The following is a 12,631-nucleotide window of genomic DNA, read 5'->3' on the forward strand; positions in this document are numbered from 1 at the left end:
CCGCCCTGATATTGCTGGAATATTGCTTAAAGCGGCGTAAAACCATACTCACTCACTCATATTTGGAACTATGGTGTATATACAGACACCGCAGACACCAGTCGGTTTTGGTGACCTTGACCCCATTTTCAAGGTCACAGCAGGCAAATCTGCTTTTGGAGTTCGAAAACGGTGTTGCAGCGATATCTCAAGAACTAAACACTGGATTGTTTTTATCCCCCGCCGCGCGAAAGCGCGAAGCGGGGGATATAGTATTCACGACCGTCCGTCCGTCCGTCCGTACGTACGTCCGTCCGTACGTACGTCCCACCTGTTTGTTGCCGCGATATCTCAAGAACTAAACACTGGATTGTCTTCATATTTGGAACTATGGTGTATATACAGACTCCGCAGACACCAGTCGGTTTTGGTGACCTTGATCCCATTTTCAAGGTCACAGCAGACAAATCTGCTTTTAGAGTTGGAAAACGGTGTTGCCGCGATATCTCAAGAACTAAACACTGGATTGTCTTCATATTTGGAACTATGGTGTATATACAGACACCGCAGACACCAGTCGGTTTTGGTGACCTTGACCCCATTTTCAAGGTCACAGCAGGCAAATCTGCTTTTGGAGTTGGAAAACGGTGTTGCCGCGATATCTCAAGAACTAAACACTGGATTGTCTTCATATTTGGAACTATAGTGTATATACAGACTCCGCAGACACCAGTCGGTTTTGGTGACCTTGATCCCATTTTCAAGGTCACAGCAGGCAAATCTGCTTTTAGAGTTAGAAAACGGTGTTGCCGCGATATCTCAAGAACTAAACCTCTCGATTGTCTTCATATTTGGAACTATGGTGTATATACAGACACCGCAGACACCAGTCGGTTTTGGTGACCTTGACCCCATTTTCAAGGTCACAGCAGGCAAATCTGCTTTTGGAGTTGGAAAACGGTGTTGCCACAATATCTCAAGAACTAATCGCTGGATTGTCTTCATATTTGGTACTATGGTGTATATGGCGGGGGATATTTCGTCACTCTGTGACAAATACTTGTCATATTTGGAACTATGGTGTATATACAGACTCCGCAGACACCAGTCGGTTTTGGTGACCTTGACCCCATTTTCAAGGTCACAGCAGGCAAATCTGTTTTTGGAGTTGGAAAACGGTGTTGCCGCAATATCTCAAGAACTTATTGCTGGATTGTCTTCATATTTGGTACTATGATGTATATACAGGCGGGGGGACATTTTGTCACTTTGTGACAAATACTTGTTATGTAAGTAATTGCTTGCAAAGTTGCTTTTCCGTGAAAGTTCCATCTCAACTCTAATGCCAAAAGTTTTCCTCTGCCCATTTCATTCCAAATTGTCCACCGAACGTACTCGCCCATTTTTTCTAATAATACTGATTGTTGTCCTAGGTATGACAAAATATTCTTGCCAACTTCTCCAATGTTTTGATGCTTTTACAATATTTTCTCATTGCCCACTGTTCAATTCGGCTGATTTGTGACACCTAACTCCCAATAACTAGGGCAATAACTAGGGCAATAACTAGGGCAAGCAGACGAAATCAGTTCTCGCGCTTCGTTGCGCAAAGGCAAATGAGTTTTGTCACCCGTTATGCTGAGTGTTTTGTAAAGTGACCAAATGTCCACAGACTGTTTATTCATGTTACTGGCAGGATTTTCATATTTGCGTAGAGTTATGTCCCTTTCACTGGTCGTAACTGTCTACACTTATCCAGTACTCCACCAGAGACAATAGAGACACAAACATAGACACGCACATGCACACACGCACATGCACACACACATGCACACACACATGCACACACACATGCACACACACATGCACTTATCTAAGTAGTAAGTCTATGCATCCTGTCATGGCTTTGTAGGTAACTGGTCATAAACTCTTGACATTTTCACTACAACAATAGTCTGCAATGCTGCCATGAAAACAAGATTATAAATGTTCGCCTTGTTATTCCTTTTTAGCTAATGTAATAATTCAGTTTATGTGCAGTGTTGGTGGCTCTTTCTGAAATGTTGTCAAGAAATTATGGCTAAAAGACACAAATGAGATCAGTGGACTGATGATGGATTGACCAATGAATAAACTGGCAGTTGTCACACTGTGAAACAGGACTTCAACAAATACAGTCATTATTGTAAATTAATATCTTAAATATAACTTGAAGAGACAGGGGAGTATTTATATTTTTATATCATGCAGTGGCATCATTTGTTGCATGGTACAGTCTATTATGACACTTCCTTCTCAAACCTCTATTACCAGGTGTGCAAAATCATTGGTTGTTCTGTAGCCATAAAAAAAAATGAAATCAGAAATTAATATTCAAGGAAATTATTTTCTTGATAAAAAAGTATGAGCAGTTCGATAACAATCATCATTAAAAACACACTTTGACAGATGAGATGCATTCTGGGTAGAATCATTAGGCCATTTTATATGCATCCTGGGCTTGAATTTCCTTATATTACAGTGACGATGGCACAGTTTTAATTGTCATGGCACATTTTAAGAAAAAACTCTTAGTGCATGAAGTGCTTATAAATAATATATTTCCACAAAACTGTGTTACAGGAAGAGGATGATGATGAATGTACTTTAAAGCTGAACAAACAGCATTATTCACAAAATAAATCTGAAAGGGTATCTTTCTGAAAGGGTACTGCAATTGCTGTATTAAGTGTTCTGCTCCAATATGCACCCCTTGACCTACTTCATGACCAATCTGTTAGTCGTTTTTGTGGTTTGGTTTGGTTTGTTGTTTTATGCCGCACTCACCAATATTCCAGCTATATGACAGCGGTCTGTAAATAATCGAGTCTGGACCAGACAATACAGTGATTAATATCATGAGCATCGATCCACGCAGTTGGGATTGATGACATGCATCAACCAAGTCAGCGAGTCTGACCACCCGATCCCGTTAGTCGCCTTTTACGACAAGCATAGTCACCTTTTACGGCATGCATGGGTTGCTGAAGACCTATTCTATCCCGGAATCTTCATGGGTCCGTTTTTGTGAATGCGTTTTTGTGAATGCTCCCTACTAAAACTAAAAACTTTACATTACAGTTTGTATTTTGTTGTGTATACACCAGCGTAGAAGGGGTAGATTGTTGCCTGGTAGCTTCAAAAATGTTAGTTCACTGAATTTGTTCACTGACAACAAAGTTTGTTATGTGTAAAGACACAGAAATGTAAAATGTTACCATTTTGAAAACACATTTAATGCTGGATCAATTGTTCAGATTCATGACAAGCGTTATTCGGAGATAGCCGTGATGGAGGTTAGTGTGTCCTTCACATCTATAGGCGCAGTATAGATCTACTCTCTCAGGTATGGTCACAATCACTGATTATGTTAACACTGGCGGCATGGTTGGTTGAAATAACTTCAGGAATGACTATTTGTTTTTGCCAGGTTTTCCTTGTGAGGAAGATAACGGGAGAAGATGCTGGGACTCTCTATGCCATGAAGGTGCTAAAGAAAGCCACACTTAAAGGTACATACAGACACCAGGGATGATCTATGTGGGGGAAAGTCTACCTGGAGTTGAACTATCAGGTGATGGTCATCCAGGGGTATACTGTCAGGAGATGGTCCACCTGGAGATGATCTGTCAGGAGATGGTCTACCTGGTGATGATCTATCAGGAGATGGTCTACCTGGAGATGATCTGTCAGGAGATGGTCTACCTGGAGATGATCCAACTGGAGATAATCTGTCAGGAGATGGTCTACCTGGTGATGATCTGTCAGGAGATTGTCTACCTGGAGATGATCCACCTGGAGATAATCTGTCAGGAGATGGTCTACCTGGTGATGATCTATCAGGACATGATCTGTCAGGAGATGGTCTACCTGGAGATGATCCACCTAGAGATAAATCTGTCAGGAGATGGTCTACCTGGAGATGATCCGTCAGGACATGATCTGTCAGGAGATGGTCTACCTGGTGATGATCTGTCAGGAGAATGTCTACCTGGAGATGATCCACCTGGAGATAATCTGTCAGGGGATGGCCTACCTGGTGATGTTCTATCACGAGATGGTCCACCTGGTGATGATCTGTCAGGGCATGATCTGTCAGGAGATGGTCTACCTGGAGATGATCCACCTGGAGATAATCTGTCAGGAGATGGTCTACCTGGTGATGATCTATCAGGAGATGGTCTACCTGAAGATGATCCACCTGGAGATAATCTTTCAGGAGATGGTCCACCTGCAGATAATCTATCAGGAGATGGTCTACCTGAAGATGATCTGTCAGGAGATGGTCCACCTGGTGATGATCTATCAGGAGACAGTCCACCTGGAGATGATCTGTCAGGAGATGGTCAACCTGGTGATGATCTATCAGGAGATGGTCCACCTGGTGATGTTCTGTCAGGAGATGGTCCAGCTGGTGATGTTCTGTCAGGAGATGGTCCACCTGGTGATGTTCTGTCAGGAGATTGTCTACCTGAAGATGATCTGTCAGGAGATGGTCCACCTGGTGATGATCTATCAGGAGTTGGTCCACCTGGAGATAATCTATCAGGAGATGGTCCACCTGGAGATGATCTATCAGGAGATGGTCCACCTGGTGGTGTTCTGCCAGGAGATGGTCCAGCTGGTGATGTTCTGTCAGGAGATGGTCCACCTGGTGATGTTCTGACAGGAGATGGTCCACCTGGTGATGTTCTGTAAGGATATGGTCCACCTGGTGATGTTCTGTCAGGATATGGTCCACCTGGAGATGTTCTGTCAGGAGATGGTCCACCTGGTGATGTTCTGTCAGGATATGGTCCACCTGGTGATGTTCTGTCAGGAGATGGTCCACCTGGTCATGTTCTGTCAGGATATGGTCCACCTGGTGATGTTTTGTCAGGAGATGGTCCACCTGGAGATGATCTATCAGGAGATGGTCTACCTGGAGATGATCTATCACGAGATGGTCCACCTGGTGATGATCTGTCAGGAGATGATCTATCAGGAGATGGTGTACCTGGAGATGATCTGTCAGGTGTTGGTCTACCTGGAGATAATCTATCAGATGGTCCACCTGGAGATGATCTGTCAGGAGATGGTCTACCTGGAGATGATCTATCACGAGATGGTCCACCTGGTGATGATCTGTCAGGAGATGATATATCAGGAGATGGTCTACCTGGAGATGATCTGTCAGGTGATGGTCTACCTGGAGATAATCTATCAGATGGTCCACCTGGTGATGATCTGTCAGGAGATGGTCCACCTAGAGATGATCTGTCAGGAGATGGTCTACCTTGACATGATCTGCTTTAGGGGATGATCTACCTGGGGTTGATCTGTCAGGGTGTGACCTGTCAGACCATCCTTCAGTCCACCATTCCCTATCAGCGGTGATAGAACAGGGATGTTCCAGAGACTTATTGATCATAAGATGTTCTACCAGTGGATGACCACAGGATGATTTTAGATAATAATAATATCTTGAACATTTTCAGAACACATAATGCACAATTTGAACATATTACATACATTACCATGTTATGTTTTTATGATTTCGACAAACATTATTGCATGGAAGCTACATCTTATGTTTTGTAAAATCAGTGGGATGCCTCCATGCTTACCATTATGTCTTTTTACAGTCCGTGATCGACAAAGGACCAAAATGGAGCGGGACATCTTGGCAGATGTTAATCATCCTTTCATCGTTCACTTACACTATGGTAGGTAGAGTTTGAAATAGCTCTCTTTTCATTTTGGTCAAAACTACCATTAGATTATATGCACAACTTCGTTGTGGTAAACATGCCAGTTAAGAATCGGTTAAAAAAATCATGCTTTTCAGATTGTATGTCTCTTGTCACTTTTACTTTTTAGGGGATTGAGGGAATCTGTAAACAATTTATTTTATGAAGTCTTTGATCTCAATACCTTCACATCTGCATTCATCTTGCAATATTCAGCTGCCAGACAACCGTCTGTAAATAATCAAGTCTGGACAGACAATCCAGTGATTGATATCATGAGCATCGATCTACGCAAATGGGATACAATGACAGCCATGAACCAGTTCAGCAAGCCTGACCACCGAGTCCTTAAGTAGCCTCTTACAACAAGCATGGGTTGCTGACCCTGGCTGGATCTTCACGACATGCTTCACTAAGATCCCTGAAGAGACCCTGCTTAGAAGAGGTCCACAGCAATCCATCTTGTCCAAGGAGGGGACTTGGGTCATTTTGTTTCATTCCATGATGTCTCTGGTGGACATTGCTCATGATATCAATCTCTGGTTTGTTGGGTACAGACTTTATTACTTACTGACTGCCGTGATATGGCTTGAATATTGCCAGGTGTGGCATTAACCCGAAAAAACCCAGCAACTAATGAACTTGCTTTCATTTGATATTTTGTCCAACCTTAAACTGATACTATTGAAATACTGTGCAAAGCAGCATTAAGACAACTCCTTCTTTCTCTCACACTCTGCACCCATTTGTTAAGTTATATGAATACTGTGTTGATATTGTATGCCTTCTTTTTTGCAGCATTTCAAACAGAAGGTAAACTCTACTTGATTTTGGAGTTTCTTCGTGGCGGGGACCTTTTCACACGTCTCTCTAAAGAGGTATGTGGCAAGGCCTTTATCATGAGTACTGTATTAGACGTAATAAGCGCCCATGGTGCTCTCAAAATTTGAAATATCTTATTAGAATATAATTTTGGTGAGAAAAAAAGAAAGAGTTGAAAGATCGTAAATATTGTGGTTTATGCTGACAGCCTGGAATGATACAAAAGAAAAGTCTGTGCGTATTATACACGATGGATATAGTTTTCCAGAATTCAATTGCCCATAATTTAGGGTGCATATAACACATAAATAATAAATAAGTCTTGTGTACATTGATCAATCAGAAGGGGTGCTAATTGGGATTGTTCACTAGCCAATATATTAGCAAATATTGCAGTGGGCTCTTATTAGAGAGGGGCTCTTATTACGTCGAATATGGTACATGAATCAGATGATCATGCACCACCTCTAACAGTGTTGGAAATATAAGGGTCATGTGATTTTCTGCTATCTATTCTACTCAACAATTGATAGGGTACAGGCATTTTGTATCCTGTTTTAAAACTAGTGGACAAAATATTGTTGAATCATGTGTTTTTTGTTTAATTAACTTCATTGAAGCCAAACACGATTCAGTTCTGCTGCAATAGTAGATTCTGTTTGTATGACACTTCCAAATAATCGTTCAGACCCAAACTGGGCACTCAGAATAGCCTTGTCAAGCGCTGATTAGTATATTTTAACCATGGGACCCCATAAATCTTATATTAGGGTGGTAGGCTAGTGGTTAAAGTGTCTGCTCATCACAGGGATTATCCAGATTTGATTCCCAACATGGGTACAGTTGGGAAGTCCTCACTTACTATCAGAGTTAGGACAAGGATGATTGATATTTAATTGGGAAAACTATATTTGATTGTGCTACAATATTTTCAGGTCATGTTTACGGAGGAAGATGTCAAATTCTACCTAGCAGAGCTGGCTCTAGCTCTGGATCACCTCCACGGAGTGGGCATAATATACAGGGACCTCAAGCCAGAAAAGTAAGGGGTTTACCAGTGTGTGACACTAACACAGGTCTGATGGCACCAGTCTGGTAAATGTTCTCAAGGAACGGTACAAGGAATTAGATGGATGTCTGGCAGTATAATGTTATATTTTTAGGGAGTTGTTTTTATGGTGTTTTTCTGATAGTAGAAAATGAAAATCTGCAGAATTAGAATGAAGGGATATGAATTTTCGTTGTTGACATTGTTTGGTCTGACCCTTGAAGATCTGGGTAGAGAATAGGTCTTCAGTAACCCTTGCTTGCCATAACAGGCAACTGTGCTTGCTGTCAGAGGCGACTTTGCGTGCCGTAAGAGGCAACTGATGGGATCGGGTAGTCAGACTTGCTGACTTGGTTGATGCATGTCATCGAGTCCAAATTGCGGAGATTGATGCTCATTAAGTCAGTCGCTTGATTGTCAGGTCCAGACACAGTTATTTACAGAATATGTTTAGAATATATAATATGGCTGGAATATTGCTGAGTGCGGTGTTAAACAACAAACAAACACAAGAGGACAACAGGACCTGTAGATATTTCTTGCTTTTTTAGTTCTTAGGACTACTGAGAATACATATCTTGATAGAAAGGTTGGTACCTGATACTGAATACAACACTCTGAGTATCAATTCTTTCGTGAATCTTGACATCTTGACTACAATGTTCCCTGCAACTTCATACATGGACCCTGTGACTCCAGGTTCCAATGTCGGTTTGTTGTAAGAGGAGACTTAATGGGTCGGTTGGTCAGGTTCAGTGACTTGGTTAAGAGTGAGCCATTCACAAAGTCATGGGACATGGGGATTGTCTTGTCCTGCCTTGATAATATACAGATGTCATTTGGCCTGAATGTTGTTTTTAGTGGCTATTACCAACAAACAAACCACCAAGACATCCCATAGTCTGTTTTCACAATGAAATCTATAGACAAAGAAGACTACTATGACACGAACATGTATGGACCACATCCATATTGCTGACCCGTGAAGATCCGGGGTTGACTAGGTCTTCAGCAACCCATGCATGCCCTAAAAGGCGACTTACATGATTGGGTGGTCAGGCTCACTGACTTGGTTGATGCACATCATCGATCCCAGTTGCGTGGATTAATGCTCATGATGTCAATCACTGGATTATTTAGAGACCGCCATCATATAGCTGAGTGCAGCATTAAACAACAAACAAACAAAATGCTGTCAAAGTGCCACTTTCACATTCTCACAGTATGCTGTTGATAACCATGTTGCTCTATTCTTTCAGCATACTATTGGACAGTGAAGGTCACATAAAGCTAACAGACTTTGGGCTAAGCAAGGAATCAATTTTTGATGAGAAGAAGACCTACTCTTTCTGCGGGACAGTGGAGTACATGGCACCAGAGGTGGTCAACAGGAAGGGCCATGGCACTGCGGCCGACTGGTGGTCGTACGGGGTGCTCATGGTAGGTTAAAAGAGTCCATCTGTCTATCAACCCTTCTCCCTCAGGGATTCTGGCTTTCAGTAGGTTCTCTGCAACCTACGCTAAGGTCCTCTGCAACCTACACTAAGGCCTAGTCCTCTGCAACCTACGCCAAGGCCTAGTCCTCTGCAACCTACGCTGGGGCCTAGTCCTCTGCAACCTAGTCCTCTGCAACCTACACTAAGGTCTAGTAAGGGCAACCTTATAAGGATCAGGTGGTCAGACTCTGTGACTTAGTTGCTAGTGTGTCTTCTTACGCCTATGGCATGAATAATACTCACAGTATCAGTCACTGGATTGTCTGGTCTGAACATGCTGATTTACAGGCTGTACAGGAATATTGCTGAGTGCAAAGTAAATCAACAAACAATATATCACCCTGTCAGTGCCGCTGTGGGGTTACAGTGCGTGTCTGAGGTATAGCAGCTTGTGTTTAGTCACTTATGCAGGTGTGGTTCACTGACATGGGTAGATGGCCCACTACAGGGGTAGTCCTTCAGTCCATTTAGTCCTTATAATGATAACATATAGCAAAACCTTTAAAAATGGCAAATTTCTCCTAGTCCTTATGTTATCTTAACTATTGAGCAGTTTGGCAAGGACTACAGGACTAGTGCCAATTTCTAACGCAGTACTACAGTACCAGTATCTGCTGGCTGTTGGTTCAAGTACCAGATCTGCTTAGATTTCAGTCCTTGGTCTGTCTGCATCCTACACACACTGCGACACAATCGTAACACAAGAGTGGTGATATCTCTTTGGCCTTATCTCACCCTGAGGATGATGGCCGTGATATCCTGGATATACTGTTCAGAGCACTATTTAATCGATATCATTCAGGCTCTCAACCTGAAAGTGGCTTAAAATCATTTTCACTCATTCACAATTACTCTCAAATATCCACATCCATTTTCTGCATGCATTGTATGCTTATTCATTCCAGTTTGAAATGCTGACAGGAGCTTTGCCTTTCCAAGGTGCAAACAGAAAAGAAACTATGACACAAATTCTCAAGTAAGAAACCTTTTCAGGAGATCTCTCTTTCCCCATGAGGATTCCGAACTTGAGTTGGTCCTAAGTAACCTATGTTTTAAATGAGGACTTCACTTGACTGGATCAGGTGGTCAGGCTCGGTGGTCTGGCTGATCGCATGTCATAATGACCTGGTAACATGGATTGTTGCTTTCTGTCACCGATTTCTTTGGTCCAGACTTGATTATTTACAGCTGTGATATGGCTTTTATATTGCTGATCGTGGAGTTAAAAAACTCCACTCACTGGTACAAATGTACCTGAGACAGTCAGGAGTCTTTTGTATTATGTACAGTTGATGTAAGATGTGTGTCAGTATTTAACACTCCACATGTGAGATAACCTTACCTGTTGTTGATTTCAGGGCTAAACTTGGCATGCCACAGTTTCTTAGTCCAGAAGCTCAGAGTTTATTACGGGCATTATTTAAAAGAAATCCTGTCAACAGACTTGGTAAGAACTGCATCACGAAATATTTACTTAATTATAGCTTCTTCAATGTCACTTTTCTGTGAACTTTTCATGGACTTTTCATGGACTTTTCATGGACTTTAATGTCCTTCCCTGAAAAATTGCTGATTTCATCATTAAACAACCTGCACCCTCTGTTAATAGTTGTAATACCCGACAGTCATGGGATTTGCTGCACACAGTTTTATAAATAAGTTCTATTTAATCAGGAATCAGTGAGATATTACTCATAATTCTTAGACGTTCAGTGACATATTAGATACAGTTTAGAAATTTAGCATGTCTGGGTATGTAAACTAGTGGCTATGATAAGTATGATCATGATATGGATGTTTCAATACACTTAAGTAGACAATTAGTAAGCTTCCATCCGTAACAATATTCAGTAGATATGTAAGATTTAATTATTTATTTTTTCAATTCCTCCAAAACAACTACATCATACAACTGAGTCAATTCTAAAACTGCAAATTTATATAAGTATATTCATGATATAAGGTCATGATATAACATCAGTGTACTTTTATTCCATCAAGAGAATGTGCCATGGATGATCATTTGTCTTTGCAGGTTCATTGCCAAATGGCATAGAGGATATCAAGAAACATGCATTTTTCAGCACCATTGACTGGGAGAACCTCTTCAAACGTGCAGTCATGCCGCCATTTAAACCTGCTGTGGTGCAAACTGACGAAGTCTTCTACTTTGACCAAGAATTCACAAACAGAACACCAAAAGGTAGGGTATATTTGTGATATGTATTCTTAATAAACTCCTAAATAGGAAAGAATGAAAGACAAAGAGTGATATTTTTATGTACAAAGAATTGCCAACAGATATATAGTGTTCCAAGTTGCAGTAAACCCATATATCCCTCACCAATTACAAATATTGTCCATTGTTAGTTGCAGCAATTCACTCTCTCCCCTTCCCCTTGCAGGGATGGTGCTGCCTTCAGAGTTAAACACCATTCACTCACTTCATTTCCCCTTGCAGGGAACCCGTGAAAATCCAGGGTAGAATAGGTCTTCAGCAACCCTCGTAAGAGGCGACTAACTTGTCGTAAGAGGTGACTATGCTTGCCGTAAAAGGCGACCATGCTTGTCGTAAGAGGCGTCTAACGGGATCGGGTGGTCAGGCTCGCTGTCTTGGCGGATGCATGTCATCGTATCCCAATTGTGTGGATCGATGCTCATGATGTCAGTCACTGGATTGTTTAGTCCAGACTCGATTATTTACAGACCGCGTGACTTCAGCATTAAACACCATTCACTCACTCACCACCCCTTGTGAGAGATACTGCAACAAATTGTGGTTCTGATTTCCTTAGCAATATTCTTCCCGCTACAAGTATCGATCACAGTCGCAAACTAAGTAAAAAATATCGATTCATACCTTAAATGTTTACTTTAATGGCTGTTACACTGAACTTTAATTAGTAGTGAAAATTAGTATTGAAAAAGTACATATTTTCATCCATTGCGTCATACTTGACACTGCCAACTGTAAAACGTCAGTGGGACAGGTATTGTACAATGATGTGTTCATGGGTATATATGCTGTCTGTTGCAGATTCCCCCGGCATTCCCCCCAGTGCTACTGCTCATGAACTGTTCCGTGGATTTAGTTTTGTAGCCCCTGCTTTACTCGATGAAAACATCAAACCAAACAATCCTCTAGATAATCAGAAAAATTTAGCAAAGGTAGGTGCCTCTTTTGCATTGGCTGGTACCCTTTAGTTTCAGGAATGAAAGCATCGGTGGTCGGCCTAGTGGTTAAAGCATTGGCTCAACGCACAGATACACCATATGGTTAATCTGGTTACAATTGGTCATCAACCCATGCTTGTCATAAAGGTGACTAACAGGATTGGGTGGTCAGGCTCGCTGACTTTGTTGATGCATGTCATCGTATCCCAATTATGTAGATCTTGACCCGTGAAAATCTGGGTTAGAAAAGGTCTCCAGCAACCCTTGCTTGCCGTAAAAGGCGAGTATGCTTGTCATAAGAGGCGACTAATGGGATCGGGTGGTCGGGCTTGCAGATTTGGTAT

General features: G+C 41.8%; 1 protein-coding gene across 1 annotated transcript in view; it reads left to right on the plus strand.

Annotated features, from left to right (window-relative positions):
• Window positions 1–12,631, plus strand: part of LOC124133565 (ribosomal protein S6 kinase alpha-1-like) — a 63,413-nt gene that overhangs the window by 29,496 nt on the left and 21,286 nt on the right. Inside the window, exons 4-12 of the mRNA XM_046498003.2 lie at window positions 3,449–3,530; window positions 5,643–5,723; window positions 6,546–6,625; window positions 7,505–7,611; window positions 8,877–9,057; window positions 10,019–10,089; window positions 10,472–10,560; window positions 11,149–11,316; window positions 12,151–12,281. Of these exons, the coding sequence (XP_046353959.1) occupies window positions 3,449–3,530; window positions 5,643–5,723; window positions 6,546–6,625; window positions 7,505–7,611; window positions 8,877–9,057; window positions 10,019–10,089; window positions 10,472–10,560; window positions 11,149–11,316; window positions 12,151–12,281 (990 nt within the window). The remainder of the gene's footprint in view (window positions 1–3,448; window positions 3,531–5,642; window positions 5,724–6,545; window positions 6,626–7,504; window positions 7,612–8,876; window positions 9,058–10,018; window positions 10,090–10,471; window positions 10,561–11,148; window positions 11,317–12,150; window positions 12,282–12,631) is intronic.

Source organism: Haliotis rufescens, unplaced genomic scaffold (assembly GCF_023055435.1).
Source record: "Haliotis rufescens isolate VD_foot unplaced genomic scaffold, xgHalRufe1.0.p SCAF_5, whole genome shotgun sequence".
Taxonomy (NCBI): Eukaryota; Metazoa; Mollusca; class Gastropoda; order Lepetellida; family Haliotidae; genus Haliotis; species Haliotis rufescens.